The 19,825-nt window shown below is 52.7% G+C and overlaps 1 protein-coding gene across 1 annotated transcript in view; it reads left to right on the forward strand.

The window, feature by feature from the left end:
• Positions 1-19,825, forward strand: part of CDH13 (cadherin 13) — a 1,199,128-nt gene that overhangs the window by 1,166,944 nt on the left and 12,359 nt on the right. The window contains exon 12 of the mRNA XM_042780725.1: positions 15,874-16,016. Within this exon, the coding sequence (XP_042636659.1) occupies positions 15,874-16,016 (143 nt within the window). The remainder of the gene's footprint in view (positions 1-15,873; positions 16,017-19,825) is intronic.

Here is a 19,825-nt window from a genome sequence, read left to right on the forward strand (position 1 = left end):
TTTATTGTCACTACGGCAGCTTAAGATTTCTGCCAGCTTTTACCCCGCCCCAGGGGATTGAACCGTTGACTTGATTTTACTGCACTGTGGTCCCACTGTGGAAGGCCAAGTTCCTAAATCATCGTCATGACAGGTGCCATATTTCTGAGCCCAGAGCCAAGCTGTGACCTTCTAGTTTCACAGTAAGTGGAGCTGGGTGACATGCATAATAAAGGGAGTACACAGAGCGTTTTAAAATTATGGAATGAAACGGAAATCAGATGGAGGCGTCAGCCTGAGGCTGGCGACCTGAACCGAGGTGATCAGTCTCTCGTCTGTGACGCAGACCCAGAAGTGTGACGACTTTGACCCGGCACAAAGATTGGGGAGCGACTGGGCTGGAGGGCCCACCCCAGCGAGGACCAAGCCCCACCTGAGTCCACCTTGACTGCCACCCTCAGAGGACAGGTTTTGCTTCTCCATCATACGGATAGGGAACCCACTGCCCCGAGGGGTTGCACGTCTCTCAAGGGCCACAGAGCCAGGATTGGAACATGGGTCCGCCTGATTCGACCCTACCGCGACAGCCTTCCAGCCAGTCAACTCGGTTAGTTGAGGCTCCTCACTCACTCACCAGCTCAGTGCCATTTCCTGTCCTGGAGGCTCCCCTTTCCCATCTTCACATGACTGTCTCCTTTTCCTTAAGGTCTCACTGTCACCTTTCTGAGAGATTTTCCTTAGTCACCCTTACTAAAGAAGCCCCCGCTGCCTGTCCCTGCCACAGTCACTCGCTACGGCAAAGTCCCACACGGCTTTCCGAGGGAGCACACATCCCTCTCTGAAGGTGCAGTGTCGTCCGTTCGCACGTTTGTAAACGGGAATCTCTCTCCCTCTTGTAGAACATACGTTCTTTGAGGGCAGGAATCCCACATCTTGTTCTCTGTGCTGTATGCAGTACGTAGAGCCATGACTGATGCGTTACAACTACACAATGAATGCTGAAAGAATGGTGGAGATGTGTGTGAATACATTGGATGGATGGTGGATGGATGAATAGATGGGTGGATGGATGGATGAGTGGGTGGATGGATGATGGGTGGGTGGGTGGGAGGATGGTGGATGGATGGATGGGTGAGTGGGTGAATGGATTGGTGGGTGGATGGATAGGTGGACAGATTCATAGATGTGTTGGTAGATGATGGATGGATTCCTGGTTGGAAGATGAATCGATGCACAGGTTCATGGGTGTGTGGATGGGTGAAATTAGACAACCTCAAGTTTACCAGAGGGGGCTTATTCCAAGTTCAAGCTCCCTGTGTCGATGTTGGAGCCTTTTTCCTACAGTCCTCAGAAGGGGTCCTGAGACTTTCTCCTGAAAACCTTACCTCCTCCTCCCTACTAACCTGGGCAGTGCCAGCCTCCCCAGAGGGAAACGATTAGTGCTAGAGTCTGGCATGGACCCCGGATGCTGAGTGAGCAGGAGCTATATTGCAACCAGGACAGTTCCACTGGGAAGCTCTTGAAGCTGCATTGGTTTGACCTTGGAGGACACCCTTGTGTGTGTGCCCAGCCTTCCTACCATCTATAGGCTCATTGTCCCCCCAAGGCTCCTTCCTGGGCACCCTGATTCATTGCAGAAATTTGAATTAGGCCCTAGTTCACAGGGTCTAGAGACTCGGAATAACCAAGACATAGATGGCGTCTGTCATCCAGGGTCACTTGGTCTGGAACTGGAGGCGCTGTGTAAACACTTTCAATAGGAAGTCCGTGATGGAAGTGGCGTTCGAGGTATATAACAAGACCACACGAGAAGGCAGAGAGAAAGGCACATGTGTATCTGCCTGCGGGAGGCAAGGAAGGGAGTGAGGGCTGAGCCGAGCCTTGGGGGTGGACCGGGAAAGACTCGGCTGGAGGAGAGAGGGTTGCGAGCCGTGTGTGCGGTGAACCGGGAGCAGCACTGGGCAGGGTGTGGTGTCTCCTCCTGCGGGACTGGACACTTGCTCTGCAGCAGTGAGGGCACCTCAGGAACCGGTCAGACAGTGCTGTGATCCTAGCAGGCTCCAGCCAGTCTCTGGGGAAAAAGGGAGGAAGTTGGGAGACCCCATAAGAGATGATCGTGGCCTGGGGCGGAACAGCCCTCCCTGCCTCCGCCCGCTTTTGGTGGTTGCCGGCACTCTCGTGTTCATTGGCTTGTGGACATGTCTCTCCAGTTTTTGCTTCTGTCATCACATGGCCGTCTTTCCTTTGTGTCTGTCTGTCTTCTCAAAGCACACCATTCATGTTGTGTTAGGCCAACTGTCTTCCATTGCATGTTCAAGTTTGCTAATTATATCCACAAAGACCTATTTCTGAATAAAGCCACACTCACAGGGACTGGGGGTTAGGACCGGAAAATGTTTTTGGGAATGACACAGTTCAACCCGGTACACGCGCCGCAGGGCTTACACTCTGGGAACCGTTAATTAGCCTTTCCCCTCTGATTGTGGGCCCGGAGCTCAGGAGCCTTCGCGGGGCTGTCTCTCGCCCTCCGGGCCAGCAGAGGGCCTCGCGTTGACTGGGTCAGGGTGCCCACATGACTGTAGGGCAGCTGCCTCACCAGTCAGTCTCCCCCCTTTTCCCACATGGGCACCTGGTCCCTGCAGGGCACACACAGTGTCACGTGGCCTGGGCACCCAGTCTGAAGTTAAATCCAGATGAGGAAGTCCACCCAGAGTGTTCTAACGTGGAGGAAGTCATTTCACTGCCCAGCGCAGTCAGAAAACTAAATGACTGGAAAATAACAAAGCTACGGGCCAAACGGTCGAGTCTGAGAACAGCTTTGGGGATTAATTTCTAATGAGTGTTTCAAAACACTCATTTTCCAGAGCAGAAAATCACTCTGTGCTCATTTCTAAGCCGCCGTCTGCAGCGAGATGGAGAATGTTGTCTCTTGTTGTCGGTTAACTTTCTGAGCCAGTCAGAATACAAATCAGGTGTCTGGGCCACAGATCAGCCCTTCGGGTGCTGATAAATGGCTGTTGTACAAACCCTGAATTAGCACTGGGTCTCAGGACATACATCTCCTTCTTATGATCTCACTGTAAAAAAAAGTTCTCCCTGCGCAGTCGCCGAGAACGATTTATACAGGCGATCCCCTGGCTGCCCGCCTCTCTCCCCTTTAATGACGGCCTTTTCCCTTTCTGCCCGTACACTGCATAGTCCAATGTCCCATTTCACATAGAAAAAAGAAAAACAACTATCAGGACTTCAGTGTGTATCTGCCCGCCAGGGATCGTTGTATAACTTTGTGCTCATCCATGAATAATGATCACTTTGGTAAAGACTGTCATAACGTATTGGAATTGGAAGAAACCGCAGACATCATTTCCTGTGTCCCTCACCTTATAGATGGGGAAACCAGGGCCCAGGGCTTAAACTAATGTACCTAAGGTCACAGGGCAAGTTTGTGATAGGACCAGGGCCTCTGTGTGGGTTAGAGAGGAACAAGGACCACAGATAGGAAGAAACGGCTGTGACTTTCATGGGTTAGATGAGTGTTCATTCAAAGACAAGGAATTGGATGGAGGAGGATATGGATGTGTAGCTAATTGCCTCCATGAATGACTGTCTCCTTTGTCCTGAGACCAAAAGACCTGGATGGCTACTGTTATTGAACATTTTGATCACAGACTCTATAGAAGAATTGTGATCAAAAGGGGGAAAAATGTATAACAGAATTTCAAGTTTTCAAGGGATCTAGATTTTTTGGAGCTATTGGTGCAGTACAAACTGCTTAAATTACTGTCCTGATCACATTTAATCCTTAAACCAAAAATATCCCCTTAAGTCCCCTTAAAGCCAAACGAGTTCAGCGTAACTAGTAAAACATGTCTGCCTTGGGCATCAGACTCTTTTAAGAATGTATGGGATTAAGTAGGAGCTCTGGTGGTGCAGTGCCTAAGGCATTTGACTGCTAAGCACTCCTCGGAAGGAAGGTTGGGCAATCTACTTCCGTAGTGATACCCTCAGAAACCCAAGGAGGCGTTGCTATGAGTCGGATCCGACTGGATGACAGTGAGTTTGGTTCTGGCATATAGTATTAAATTGACAACAGCAATTTGACAGATTAGTTGAGAAACTCAGGGGGTAGTAAGTTTATGTTAATGGGGGAGGCAAGTCAGAAAAGGAGAATGAAGATGGTCGCCCCCACTCAAAGAACGTAATCAGCATCACTGAATTATATACTAGAAACTGTTGGATTGCTGTGTTTCGTTATATTCTCAACAGCAAATAGAATCAGTTACAGCGGGAGGGGTGATGGGAAAGACCAATCAGAGAGCAGGGTGCTCGCTCCCTCATGCGCGCATGCGTCCTTACATTCACTCACCGGCCAGTGGAGCGGCAGTCGCTGTGGCTACGAACGGAAACCCTGCAGCCGTGACCTGAGAGGCCTGCCCCCGGCTCGGTATAGGCCAAACAGGCAAAATGAGTTGAGCAGCACCAAAACCTGCCGTCCGTTTCTGGCCTCTGCAATTCAGTTCAGGGTATGCAGGAAAGCGTCCTGAGCCGGACGTCCGGGTGCTGTCCCGTCTCGCCTGGCGCTATGGACCTCGGAGACATGAGGATCCGCTTCTTGGAAGGTCCTACGTGTCACGGCTTTAGGGAGCTGTAATTCGCATACCATGCAGGTCACGCACATACAGCGTTCGATTTTATAACGTTCCATCCCCCCACGAAGGAGCACTGCGCCCCGTGCGGTCTGTGTTCCGCCTCGCCCGCCACCCCCAGCCCCGGCAACCGCACACTGTTTCTCTCTGGCTTGGTTTATTCTGGGCGGCTCACAGAAACGGAATCTTACAGGATGTGGCCTCCTGAAAGGCTCTGAGCCCTTAGTAGAAAGGTTTGGATACTAGAAGGGAAGCTGCTTGATTTCTGCAGAGAAAAATAAAGCGCCTAGCCCCTCCCCCCTTTTTTATTCCCCCTTAACATGAACTTCAAGCATGGAAAAGTGTTGATTCACCATGACCCGGATTTTCGCCATTCACGTGAATCTCCTCGCTCCCACGCCACCTCCCACAGACACTGTGAACTGCTCTGAGGAAGCCACCCTACTAGTGGGTTCCCAAGAGAGCAACTTCACGCCTTCCTGTGCTGAGGAGGAGGAAGGCTCCATGTTGCAAAATAAACATCAATGTTGGGGATTTCTGAAAGCAATGTAGTAAGTGGACTTGCCAAAACCAAACCCACTGTGCCCCTAGAGGACAAAGAGGAACTTCACAAAGGCTCCCCAAGGCTGTCAATCTTCATGGAAGCAAAGCCCAAACCACACCCACTGCCGTGGAGTGAATTCTGACCCACAGCGCCCCTAGAGGACAGAGTGGAACTGCACCACAGGGTATCCAAGGCTGTCAGTCTTCATGGAAGTAGTCTGCCTCATCTTTCTGCTGCCGAGGCACTGGTGGGTTTGAAACACCAACTGGTGGACATTAGAAGCTCTGAAGACAAAGTCATGTTCAGAGGATAGCTATGGAGGAAGGGCCTGTGTTTGTGGGTGGTGAGGACTGAGAACTGGCTGGGTCTGGCACCAAGTCCCTGGAAAGTCCCAGCTGACACCCTACTCAGCAGTCAAAGCAGGAGCCCAGGAAGGAAGCAGTGGCTGGAGGAGGCAGCAGTGTGCCCTGCCCTCTGCTCCTCTGCCCACTTCTTCCAGGAGCTTTTGGGATTCCGGGGTTTAGTCTGACAGGTGCGTTTGGGGAAAGGGCTGGAAACTGAGAAGGTGCTTGCCTCTGTCACTCGTGTAGCACAAGCTTTATGAAAGCTGTTTGTGCACAGGCCCACAGTTCCTCCAGGAAGGTGCTGGGCGGAGTCATGTGGGAGCAGGTAGGCAGGAGTGGGCGTGACTTGTGGATAGAGGGATAAGGACACTGGACAGGCCCTGAGACCACACATCCCGTCATTCTGTACCTCCCAGGGTCCTTCCGCAGCCTTGGGGCTGGAATCATTGGTCCACTCACAGGGCCCCAGAACAAGGCGCTGTCTTGGTCGCTGGCCTGTGCCTTGTGAGTGGTGCATGACTTCCTAGTGGCTGAGTGGCACTGGGCTCCGTGCGTGTGAGTTTGTATGTGTGTGCATATGACAGTGTGTACATGAGTATATGACAGTATGTATGTGAGTTTGTATGACTGTTGTGTGTGTATAAGCACATGTATATATATATATGTGACAGTGACTAATAGCATGTTTGCATGTCCTTGGTGTATGTATGGGCACATGTGTGTTGTACACATGTGTATATGTGGACGACAGTGTGTGGTGTGTATGTAGGTGTGTATGATTGAATGTGTATGTGTGAATGTGGAAGCATGTTTGTATGTCCTCATGTGCATGAGTGCAGGCATGTGTATGCAGTGTGTGTACTTGTGTGGTAGCATATGTATGAGTGTATGACAGTATGTTATAGTGTGTATGACTGCATATCTGTGAGTGTGGGTATGTTACTGAGGGTGTGGGAACATGTTTGTGTCCTTGTGTGTGTGCATACAGGCGTGTGTATATGTATGCATGTCTAGTCTGTATGACTATGAGTGGGTATGTATAAAGGTGAGTGTATGTGAGTGAGCATTGGAAGCACCTTTGTATGTGTCCTTATGTGTGCGCATATGGGTGTATGTATGCATGTGAGTGTTGTGTGTGCATGAGCATGTAGAAGCATGTTTGTGTCCTTGCATGTGCAGTGCTGCATGCATGTGTATACACGTGTGAGCATGTGGAAGCCTGTTTGTCGGCACACGTGCGCGTGCATGCGCACGTGTGCGTGGGTGGTGGTGTGTGGTTGCGGAGAAGGCACCTCCTGCCTGCGCTCCTGGGAGCCGAGGGGAAGGTCTCCGCGTGCAGCTCCCTGCAGGCTCCTGCCAGTGCTCCAGGTGGCCGTCCAGTGGGGGCATCAGTCTCCCTCCAGATGGTGGGAAAGCTTTGGTGGCGGGAATTCAGGACACTCGTCCGAGTTGTTTGCTCGTCCAGTCCCCCGTGTTTTCCAAATGCCAGTGGGCGCCTGGGGAGCAGAGGAATCGACAGCCAACCGGGTGTGTCCCCGGGCTCTAAGCGCGGCCCAGGAGCGGGAAACGGGGACAGCCTGTCGCCTGCGTCTGTACATTTCCGTGTCGGCGTGAGCCACACGGAACGGCTGCTGCGTGACTGCCGCTGACCAGTGAAAATGGCAATTTCATGATTCAACCTAATATTTACTGTTCAAAATATAAATGTATTATATACACGCATATACATACACACACCACACAAAATGTTACGTATGTGTGTCTATTAAGGAGGCTGGTGGTACATTGCTTAACCACGGTGCTGCTAACCTGAGGGTCAGTGGTTCGAACCCACCAGCACTCCATGGGAGAAAGATGTGGCTATCTGCTTCCATAAATATGACAGCCTTGGAAACCCTATGGGGAAGTCCTACCCTGTCCTATAGGCTCAGAATTGGATCGACAGCAGTGGGTTTTCTTTAATGTGTATATTTTATACGTACACCATTACATGGTGTTCACACACAACATAAATTGACATACATACCTCAAAACAAACAAACAGGCCCGCTGCTGTTGAACAGATTCGACTCAGCGACCCCACAGGACGGGACAGAACTGCCCATGGGGTTTCCGGAGCTGCCATCTTTACAGAAGCAGCCCGCCACGTCCCTCTCCTGCAGAGCCACTGCTGGGTTGAAGCCATCATCCTTTTGGCCGGACCACGTGCACCGACCTTCAACGTACAGGCCAGGCTCTGCCTTCCGGTCCCCTGTGGTCCCCGTGGCCGCTGGCCTCACTTACCACCATCTTCCAGGTGCTGGAACCCACAGCAGACCCCAGCTCTGAGCACAAGTGTGGAGCCAGCGAGTGGCTTCCACAGCTGGGCCCTGACAGCCCATGCTCTTGTCATCAGGGTGTTGCTTGGAGGTAACCCACCTGAGAAACAGGGCACCTGGCCCACACTCTGCCACGCCACCGGCTCATGCAGGCAAGAGGTGCACTTGACCCACGACCAGCCGGGCCTACAACCTGGGTGGGAGGGGCCACGCCAGGCCACACGCACAGGCTGTCTCATCCAGCCAGACCCTGAGACAATACATGCCTTTTTTTCCTTTTTTCTGGGACCATGGGTCCCAGAGAACTGCTGCACCGCGTTCTCTTGGCTGTAGTCTTTCTGGAAGAAGGCTGCGAGGCCCATGCATTGCTGGATGGCTTTGAACCACCAACCTCTGGGTTAGCAGCCAAGGTTTGTGCACAGCGTGCCTGGGACATCCCCCCAACCAGGAGGGACACGCAGAGATGGATGCAGGTTCGACTGGGGCAGAGCCTGATGCAACGGCGGGGCCTCTTGATGCAACAGAACACGCAATGCACAAAAGTGGGTGTGTTTTAAAGGGAAATGAATGATAATGTGCACAGCAGCCTTGTGGTCCAGCTCGCATCCGTGTGAGATCCTTTTATGCAGCACACTGGCAGTGCCGACAGGCTCCCTACCTGTAACCTTAACTGCAACTTCAGACACGCTCAGGAGCCGGGCAAGTGACGAGTCGTGAAATCTAAGCCTTATTCTTGCTGTGTGCTGGCGAGTGGATTCATAATGACCCACAGCAATGCCATGTGACAGAACAGAACTGTCCCACAGGGTTCCCGGGCTGTCAGTCTTTGCCCAAACCAAACCCACAGCCGTGGAGTCAACTCCAACTCATAGCACCCCTAGAGGACAGAGTACAAGTCCTCCATGGGGTTTCCAGGGCTGTCATTCTTTACAGAAGCAGACTGCCACATCTTTCTCCCACCGAGCCCCCTGTGGGTTTGAACCACTGACCTTCTAGTTAGCAGTCATGTGCTTAAATACTATGCCACCAGGCCTCTTGACCCATCCCCATAGGCTATTTTCAGAGGAAATTGGGGGGGGTAGGTTTGGACAACATTGAGGTCTACATTGGAGCCGCTTAAAAGTTTTGTGATTGGACAAGTTATTGGACCACTCTGACCCTCTGTTTCCTCATCTACAAAATGGGGGCGATCATGATTGATGTGGTGACAACATGGCAATAACATATATGAATCTTGTGGTGGTAAGAGGTGATCAGTGAGTCGTGCTTCCAGGTCCAGGTACAACAGAAAGTAACTGAAAACTAGAAACACCTTGACAGCCGTGATTTATTATGAGAGAGAGACTGCCTTCGCGGCCCTCATCACAAGTGTAATTAAATCACCATTTGTGTAATGACTTATTAATATCCTGTCTCTCCTGCAGGAGTTTACATTCAAGGAGGCAGGGAATCTACTGCTGTCTGTCCAACACCAAGTTCGTGCTGGTGTCTAACACGCCACAGACACTTACTCAGAATAAGGCAGGGAGGAGGGGCAGTGCCGGCAGATTACAGTCAGCCAGCCATGTGCACACGAATATACCTGTGCGCAGGCTACGAGCCCCTGCACCAAGGCTGTAACCACGTTATCTCTGGGAGGATTGGGGCGATTGTCATCTTCTTTTTGGCTTATCTGTGTGGCCTGGGCTTTCTGCAAGAAACATGAAAACCAATTCATGTGGCCTCAGGTGAACACGAGTGGGGCGGAAGCCAGCTAGGGAGCCCACCAAGCACATCCTTCCTGATTTTAGCAATCTCCAGGGTCTGGATCTGTGGTCTCTAGTATTGAAAGGGGTTGGGGATAAATAGGAATTAAATGATACATAAAGATAAGTAGTCTTCCCAGAAGAACGGAATGTGGGAATTAACAAACATTATCAGTCATATCACACACAAGTAAAACTATGCTGAAGAGAATTCAAAACTGGTTGCTGTGGGACATGGACAGAAAACTGCCATTCAAGCCAGATTCAGAAGAGGACGTGGAATGAGGGCTGTCCTTGCTAATGTCAGAGGGGTCTGGCTGAAATCAGAGACTCGCTGGTGAGCAGTTCCGGGAGCGGGGGCCTGGCTTCCTCCCGACTCTGCCTGTGAGCCTCTTCCCTGCTCTGGTTCAGCTCTGAGCACGAGTGCAGTCATGTGCTGAGTTTTGACTGTCCTGGCAAGTCGGAGTCAAGTGGTCTTGGAGACCCCGACACAGGAACTAACCTACCGCCAGGCTCTTTGTTGACAGCAAGTACAAGGCCCACGCCCACTGATGGGGGGTCTGGAACAGCAACTGGAGAGACGGCCCTGTGGGCTGAGAGAGGTGTGCTCACAGGGCGGGGGTGCATGACCCATGAGGAAGGCAGCCAGGGAAGGAGCCAGGCTGTGGAGAGGGCAGCCAGCAGGGGTCACTCTGAGGAACGGAGAGACTGTTTTTGCACTGAGACCCTACTGGGGAGGGGACAGCAGACAGCAACTGTAAGGGAAGCGAGTGGGAAGGCCTTGGGGCGAGAATTAATTTGGCGCCGGCATACCTCGGATATATTGCATGTTCAGTTCCAGACCGCTGCAATAAAGTGAGTTATGTAAAATTTTGGGTTCCCGAGTGCATCTCTAAAGTTATGTTTATACTAGACTGTAGCCTTGTGAGGTTTCCAATGGTATGATGAAAAAGTTTGAAATACTGTGAGAATGACCAAAAATAGGGCCCAGGGACAGGCAAGGAACACACAGTGCTGGAAAATGGTGCTGACCTGCTTGACGCTGGGTGGCCACGAACTCTTAGTTTGTAAAAACCAAAAACAAACCCACAGTATCTGCAAAACGCAATGAACTGAGGTCTGCATGCATTTTTCTAGGAGCAAAAGAAGGGCAGTGTGTGTGCAGCCCGGGGAGACTGAGGAAAGAGATAGGAGAGGACGTGGAGGTGGGCAGGGCCAGACCCAGCGTGGGGGCTGTGGAGGCTGTGGGCGGGAGTGCACCGGTGAGCCATCGCTCCGGCAGCTCTGGGCTAGTGGATCGCAGCAGGCAACGGATGCAGGGAAGCAGGTGTGTTGCTGTGGGCCAGGCCAAGGCAGGCCCCGGGACCTCACCTCCTGGTCACAGGAAAGACCAGAGATAACGACCTCACGTGACACTTGGCAGCTTCAGCGTGTTGGGTCCGCTGCAGGTGGGAGGCGAGCCTCCTAGGAACGTATCCTGACCGACCTTTCTTACACTGGGGGCACCTGCCTTTTCTTTGATGTGAACACTCTACTCATATCCTTTGCTCACACAAATTCTGTCTCCACCCTGGAAACCAGTCCATGTTATTTATGTGGCAAATATTTTCTCCCCATCTGGACTCTTGTAATCATTTAGTGTTTTATAGTTTGGCAGTTTTGTGTTTTAAATGCACCTTGAATTTGTGTTCGTGACTGAGATCAGAAAGACAGTCACCTCGTCTTTGTTCGAGCGAGGGCCTCAACGCCACGTGCTGCGCGGCCCAGCTTTGCCAGATGACCCCCGCTCGCCTCTCTGGGACGCTGCCTGGATCCACCGGGTCTGAACAGGAACGCTGTGCAGAACGGGCCAGTGGGCCCCTCCACTGCACACCCCCGGGTCCCACCTCACAGGAAGCCAAGCAGCTCACAGGAGGGCCTTGTCACACCTGTTAGCCCTCCTCCATCCTGATAACCACGACCACTGCAAGCCTCAGTGGGTCCTGCCTTCCCAGGATGCTGCCCTGTGGCCTCGGAGCTGCTGGGGCTGGCGAGCCTCGTGGCGCAGCGTGCGGGAGGCTACAGGACAGGCTGCCTTGGGCTGGGGCTTGATTCTCTCCCCTGTAACTAGCGCAGGCCCCATTACAGAGAAATTGCCTGAAATGTGTGTGATCGGGCAGAGCCAGGGGAAGACGCCTGTGTGCTGGCATCTCTACGCCGGGGGCTTTGTTAGGGGCAGCTTTGGAAGCGTCAGAGAGGCTGATGGGACACATGGGAGATGACATGGCAGGCTCCTTGGTGGCTTGAGACGTCCTCTGGGGTCATTGGGCGGCTTTCAGGGAGGGAAGGGGGTCGCAGCCAGCACTCGGGGCCGTCTGTGTCCCCCCTCAGCCCTGAAAGCCAACAAACCCCAGCCAGCTGCCATTGAGAAGCATGTCCACAGGCTCGGGGGCTTCTCTCTCACAGACGGCGAGGCCCTTCTCCCGAGGTTACTCTGCGTGGATTTCCGCTACTGACTTTTCAGTTAGAGGCTCAGTGCTTAACCCCTTGTGGCACCCCAGGACTCCCACCATTCCTCGCTTTGGATCACATGGCACAGAGTGCAGCTGGGGCCCAGCACATGGGAAGGCCCAGTCACAGGGTGTCCTCTGTCCTTGTCTGTCGTCTGAGGGTGGGATTCTGAGGAGCGGTGAGTCAGCCATCACAGGGCACTGGGATACCGGTGGACCATCCACAAGGTCCCCAACAGAACACAGAAATCAAACCATTCCAACTCACAACCACGTAGTCGACTGTGCCCACAGGATCTCCTGACCTTTTGGTAGCAGATGGCCAGGGCTTCAAAGTCACCTCTGCGTGGACTTGACCCTTCAGCCTTTCAGGCAGTAGCCGAGCGCTTAGCCCTTTGTGCCACCTGGGGATGAGGCCCCAAATAAATAAACAGAAGGAAACGTTTAAGGGCCTGTAGAGAGACAATTAAGTAGCACAGCTCTGGGTACCGGATGCTTTAAGCCCTAGCCTTCCGTGGAAACGGAACGAGTGCAGGCCTCAGTGTGCTGGGCACTGTTTTCAGAAGACAGCTTCCAGTTAATGTCCACAAGCATGTTACTGAAGGTAACCATTCCTCTTAATGATAAAAAGCACTCATGTTAATTGTGCTGCAAAACTGTAGCCTCAGACCACAAAAGATGACAGAGGGGACCCAGAGCAGAGCTGCTGTGCCACCGAAAAGCCCAATCATTTTGTTCAGTTTTTATTTATATTCTAATGGCTGAGTTGAGTAATCAGGGAATCAAACATGGTCCATTTAAAATTTTCATTATTTCAAATAGGCTGAACCATCGCAAATCACTTACGGGTCAGCGGTGAACTCGTTACCGGGTAAGACAGCAATCAAACTCTGCCTTGCTCTGTATTTTGTTTCCATGGCGGTTCCAACTGGAACATGCAGTGAGGACAGACCGGGCGCCAGGCCGGGCTCCAGGCAGTGCTGGGTCCACGGGGCCAGCCCCCGGCCCAGCACCTGGGCGCAGCCCGCAGGCAGCTAAAGCCAGGCCCCTGGAATGCAGCTGACCTGGCTTGCATTCCAGCTCTGCCGCTTCTTGGCTGTGCTGCTTCGGGCAAGTTGCTAAGCCTCTCTGAATCTGGGCCTCTTCATCCTTAAAGCAGGCATGATACCAGATTTACAACTGTTGTGAAACACAGCAATCCGTGTGGGGATGCCTGTCAGGCGTGTAGCCCAGCCAGGTACCCGTGGACGCTTGGTGGCCACAGCCACGTTTATGGCCTGCCGCCCAGGAGCGCATGCCCGTGTTAGCGGGGAGCAGTGCTCAGCAAAGATGGGGAGGCAGGGATCGGTGCTAAGGGGGGGCGCCACCTAGTGGCTCAGAGATGTTTTGCTGGGTCCAGGAGAGAGGGTGTTTGCAAGGTGGAGCTGACTATCTCCCTGAAGGAATGGTGCCTTTGAAGCTGTTTGTTGTATAGTAACAAGCGCATCTTCTCTGTTCTTAAGAAACACTGAAATGATCGTAAGGCAGCAGGTGGCGTGGCAGAGTCTGTGTCTATCATCTTGCACCATGAAGTCGATTCCTGCTCATGGCGCCCCATCTGTTACCGAGCAGGACTGCCCCAGAGGGTTTCCTTGGGTCTCTATGGGGACAAATGGCCAGCCCTTTCTTCCGCAGTAACACCGGGTGGGTTCCAACCACCACCCTTTTGATGACCAGCCATTGTCCCCTGGGGCTCAGCTGAGGAAGGTGTCCCCCAAACATGCTGGGAGTGGGGGAAGGTACGGATCACGTAAGGAGAGGACAGGCCAACAATGCCGCCCCTGCATCAGGCTCCTGGAGCTCTGAGGAGGAGGGACCGGGGCAGGACTCCTTGGAGAGCAACACAATGACATGTTTCCTACTTGGGTCAAAATACCACCACCAGTAGATTTGGTTGCTGTGCAATGCACCGCAGCCCTTCTTAACCACGGCAATGACGGAACCAGTCTGAAGCCCTGGGGGTGACCCCAGGGAGCCACTCCCTCTCCCCTTGCACTGTGCCCTCCAGGCTCACTCGAGCCAGCTTTCGTCATCTCCCGATGCTGCTGTAACAGAAATAGCACAAGGGGGTGCCTTCCGAGAGCAGGGGCTCTCAGAGTTCTGGCGGCTCGAGCCCCGTCAGCGTCTCAGCCCCGTGGGTCACTTGGTTCTGTGGTTCCCTGGCCTGGAGGCAGTCCTCCCCGCCTCTGCATCCTGTCTGCTGTTTGTTTGGGCGACTCAGAAGGGAGGGGTTTAGGACCCAGGCCACACAGGTATGGCCTCATTAACGTAACAAAGCCATTTCCAAACAGGGTCCTTGGCATGTATAGGGGTGAGGATCCCAACACACGTTCTGGGTGACAAAATTTAATCCTTGACGACGTCTGTGCCCCTGAACAATCCCGTGTGTAGCCGCATACGGTCATGGTGGTAGATGTGCCGAGTTCCAGCCGTGCTCCTTGGCCTGCCCTGGGGTTGGGGTGAAGACAGGGTGGAACTCAGATTGTGGACTTGGTTTCCACCTTTTATCGTGACTTGGGTGAACGTTTGCAGAACAAGGTGGTTTTCCTTCAACGACTAGGCAGTTTGTTCTGCAACACAGACGACAGTCCCCCGTGGAACAGCGCTCCTCCCCCCTCTCCCCGTGTGTCCTGTCTCCATCCCTCCCTGTCTCCCTTCCTGCCCCTCGGACCCCGTATGGCTGGTGGCTCTAAGGGGTGTGCAGCTCCCTGTCCTTGGTGGCAGGTCAGTCGCATCCCAGTGGCTCAGGCTCTCTCACCTGGCCCTACCTGTCCTGCCTCTCCAAACTCATTTACTGTCAGTTCCGACCACAACCTTCGCGTTCCCGTATATCGCTCATTCAGCAAACAGCTATCAGCTGCTGTGCGCGTGCTGAGCCCACACCTGTCACCGTGTTGTAATGGGGGGGGGGACTGTGTGTTGTTGCTGTGCTGCTAGAAGCCGTGTCACCAGCACTTCCCATAGCAGCGGCGCCACCCGTGGTGGCAAGTCTCAGCAGAGCTTCCAGGCTCAGACCAGGGAGAAAGGCCTGGCGGTCTCCTTCCAAACTCAGCCTGTGCGGCCCCTGTGGGTCACAAAAGAAGACTGTCCGGCGGGGGGGGGCCTGGTGAGTGAGGGGGTGGAGGAGCCCCAGGTGAGCTGGACGCCCAGCAGCTGACAACATCCTGCGGGCGGCCACGAGGGGACACAGGCCGGGCAGTGCATGTGCCGTCCCCGTGGACTCGGCCGCCGCAGCACACTAAGCACTGGATGCTGAGCCGAAGCCGTGAGCAAACCCCTCGCCCTCAGGGGACTTCTGCTCTTGGGTAAACTTCCCCTGTAGGAATACTTCCCCTGTAGGACTTGGGGTCTCTGCTCCTGACCGGTCTCTCCCGGGCCACATCCTGCCCATTCCTCTGCTCAGAGAAGACGCTCCGTCAGCAGTCGTGACTCACCCTCCGGCTGCCCGTATCTCACCTGTACCGGCCCCAGCCTGGCTGTCCCAGGCGGCTGAGGAAACAAACTGGGCTCTGCGTCAGGAGCAGCTGTGAACCCTGCCCTACGGCTACCGGAGTCCTCTCCTTTACAGGGGACAGAGGGGCCTGTGTGCAGTGCAGGCACAGAATCTGCCCAGAGCTGGGGTCAGCCAGGCCTTTCTGAGAGAATAACCAGAAACCTGCTGTTGGAGTCGCACTCCGGCGAACTCCCAGGAGGCCTTTCAGGAGCTGAGTTAATTTCACGTACTGGGTGTGGATGTGGCCTGAAGTCACTGGGACTTGCTTTGTTCCAGGTACTCTGTCTACAAGGACCCAGCAGGCTGGCTGAACATCAACCCCATCAATGGGACTGTGGACACCGTGGCCGTGTTGGACCGCGAGTCCCCGTTCGTCCACAACAGCGTGTACACTGCGCTCTTCCTGGCCACTGACAGCGGTGAGTAATTACAAAAACCACTGAGAGTATACTTTTCGGTTGCACATGTATTGGTAAATTTTCATGTCTCCTGATAGAACTAGTAGTGTTCTCAGAAAGGTATAAACACGTGGGGCAGGTGGAACACACATTAAAATGCACAGTTATTGGTCACGTCCACTAGTCTTGGGAAGCCCAGTCGGGTCAGAGCCATTGAGGGTACCGAGCTCCGTCTCAGGAAGGTTCTAAGGGCTGGGCTGATGTCCTGCACCTCCCCTGCAGTCATGTTCTCACCTGCAAAACAAGTTTCTTAGACTTAATGCCCGTGGAGAAACGGTCCAAAGGATGTCCCTGATAGTCATAGTGGACAGGGAGGAGACAAAGGGGGGTCAGAAGAGACAGGGAGGGAGAGGAGTGGACAGAGGGCAAGGAATGAACAAAGGGGAGAGAGGAAGAGAGGACAGAGGTCAGATCAAGTTTCACAAACGGGACGAGTCCTCAGCGGAACAGGCAGCCAGCAGAGCCGCAGGTTCGAGGAGGTGACAGGATGAAAGCAGAATGCGGCCAGGCACCATGCTGAGTCCTGGAAACTCACAGGTGGATGAACATGGGACTGGTTTGTTTAGCTTAGGAAACAGTGGGGCTTGGATTAATGCAAATACCAGGGAGGGAAGAATCACTGTGGGAAGAATGAGGGGCCTTTCTCGGTTTGGCCAGGAAGAGGGGAAGACAGGGAAGCATCCAAGAGGAGAAGGCCCTCCTTTGCCTTCAAAAGTGCAGTTCCCAGCCACACGGAACTGGGGCCCACAAAACAGAATGCAGCCGACTTGAGATGCATGCTTGGCTTTCCCCCGTGGGGCATCTGCCTTCTCAAGGGTAGAGAGGCACATCAAGCCCCACAGAAACACAGAAACCTAAGGCCGAGCAGAAGAAGCCATCCTGCCCCAAGCAACACTCTCCCGCTGAAGACACTGCCAGACTGTGATAGTAGGAGGGCGGGGTACGAGAAGGCTGGAGACCTGCGCTGGGAACTTCAAAGGCCAGAGCTGGACCTCCTGGAGCCTTTAGGGGTAGAGACACTCTAGGGTCTCCATAAAAATCCTAGCAACAAGGGTAACCCAGAAACTGGCTGAGTCCAGCTCTATGTGCAGCACAGCCAGACCCACCTCCGTGTCCGACTGAACTGATGAGGCGAGTCCTATCCTTTCCGGCTCCTATGAGAGGAGACGATTTTGTAGCAGAACCTAACACCTGGAGTCTGTGATCCTGCTGTACATAGACCCAGTTTACGATAAAAAGAAAACTAGTCCTTCAAAGAGGAGAGAGTTTATAACTGATAATCAAGAGAAAAGTCACACCTGCAGAAGATCAAACCTTAAAAGCAGCAAAGACTTGAAGATGACTGTAATTAGTAGGTTCAAGAAAACAGGCGTGGAGAATTTCACCCGAGAACTACAACAGTCAAAGTGAAGAACAAAGAATTAAAAAAGAGAAAAAAGCAGGCGAGAGGCACGCAGAACGCACACAGTGAGTCTGAACCACAAACGCGCTGCCACGGAGTCAGTTCCGGCAGCAACCCCCACTGGGTTTCTCAAGTCGTCAGTCTCTACAGGAGCAGAGTGCCTCATCGCTCCTCCACGGAGCAGCTGGTGGGTTCGAACCACTCACCTTTCGGTTAGCAGCCAAATGCCTTAACCACTACACCACCGGAGCTTCTTTATAGTACAACTTGAAATTAGAGTCCCAGAGTGGAATAGTAAGTCTGAAAAAAGTCTGTGAAAACATAATGGCCAGGATTTTCCCAAACAGATGAAGGGCGTACACACAGATTCAAGCAGCTTAGCAAGCCAAATAAAGCTGAAGAAAACACACCTCAAACATCACAGTCTAACTGATTTAAAAAAAATAAAAAGGGGGAAAGAAAAATCTTAAAAGCAGCCTGAGGGAAAAAGACAAGGTTATCTACAAAGGAGTAACAATATGACTGATGGCTGACTTGTGACTACAAATGATGGAGGCAGAAGACAATGGACTAATGCACTTCAAAGATAGCAACCAACTTAGAACTCTAGAATCCTGAAAAGTTTCCTTCAAAAATGAAGTTGCATTTAACACTTTTTCAGGGAAACCAAAAATAGTGAACTGTGTTACCAGTAGGCGAGCACTTTAGAGTATTTGAGGCAGAGGGACACTGACCTCATGTTGTTGTTATTTGCCGTCGAGTCGGCCCCGACTCATAGCGACCCCTCCTTGGGTTTCCGAGGCAGTTGTCACTACGGAAGTAGGATTGCCCAACCTTCCTTCCCAGGAGTGGCTGGTGGGTTTGAACCGCCAGCCTCCTGGTTAGCAGTCAAGTGCCTTAGGCACTATGCTACCAGACGGTTAGAAATAGAAATGTGAAACCTGTAAATGAAAATGGAAGGGGCAAAGATGAGGGTAAACCAAAATACTAATCACCTGAAGAGTTAAAAATAATTACAGAATTAAAATGCATGACAATAACACAAAAGGTGGGGAACTGTCAAAATGCAATCGCAGCAGTACTGGAGCCGTGGTGCGAGCACTGCTTTGTAGTGCACTGTCGTTAAGTCGAACGTCTATTACAATCCCAGGGTAAGCACGAGAGGAAGACAGAACAAACAAGCTAAGGGAAAGACAAGTACTTCATCAAACCAGAGCCACACAGCAAGACGGTAAACTCAAACTAGATGTAAAGTGTTGCTATAGACTGAATTATGTCCCCAAAGCAATACCACAACCGAGCAGATTCCCACTGAAAGCAACACCTGCTTGGATTTCCGAGGCGGTATCACTAAGTAGATTGCCTGCCCAACCTTCCTTCTGAGGAGTGGCTGGTGGATTTGAACCGGTGGCCTTTTGGTTAGCAGTCAAGTGCCTTAGGCACTATGCTATGCTACCTGAGCTCCCCGCAAAACAATACATGCTTTAAATCCTAACCCCTGTCCCTGTGGATGGGATCCAGTTGGGACTAGGGTTTCTGTCGTCATGCTAGGGAGGCAGTACCAGTGCACGGTGGCTCTTAAGTCCAGTCGCGTTTGAGCCATAAAAGAGCCGATGCAGCACAGAAACAAGCAGGGACGGGAGACAGCGAAGCCGTGCCTGTGAAGACAGCCAAGGAGCCAGGGCACAGAGGCGGGACATGGACCTTCGCCTGCGGCCGGCACCCTCAATTCAGACTTTCAGCCTCCTAAACCGTGCAAGGGAAAAATTCCATTTGTTAAAGCGACCCACTTGTGGTGTTTCTGTTATAGTGTCTGTCATAGCAGTGCTACATGTTAAAGAAAAAACTGTATCCTGCTTACAACAGATACACTTTAAACACAAGGACAAAGAAAGGAGGAAAATAAAAACCTGTCAATCACACTAATCAACAGAAACCGGGCGCCAAGCCATGGCCAGCCACATGCTGCACAGCAGTCCACAGGGTTTCTGGGGCCCCAGGTCTTTCCTCTGAGGTGCAGAGGGGGGCTCGATCCACCCACCTTTCAGTGACTAGTCAAGCCCAAACCCTCGGTGGCCCCCCAGGCCTGCTGCATGTGCACAGCCTCCTCCTGCCTGTCCACTCGCAGAGGCCTTGCCTCGTTCCTGCCTCCCGGGCCTGCCGCCTGTCCTTCCAGGCCACGCTGCGTCCTCACCTGTCTGGTTTGTGAGTGAGCACTCAGTCCACACGGACTGGGCTGGAGGAGTCTTAGCTGTCAGGGTGCTTTTGGTCCAGAAGTATCACTACAAGATACAGGGACCGGTCTGAAGTGGTATCAGTCTGCAAGTGCCCCAAAGCACAGGTTTGAAACACACAGAGGCGAGAAACT

The sequence above is a fragment of the Orycteropus afer genome, unplaced genomic scaffold (genome assembly GCF_000298275.1).
Source record: "Orycteropus afer afer isolate SDZICR_OR568_19922 unplaced genomic scaffold, OryAfe1.0 scaffold00057, whole genome shotgun sequence".
NCBI classification, from domain to species: domain Eukaryota; kingdom Metazoa; phylum Chordata; class Mammalia; order Tubulidentata; family Orycteropodidae; genus Orycteropus; species Orycteropus afer.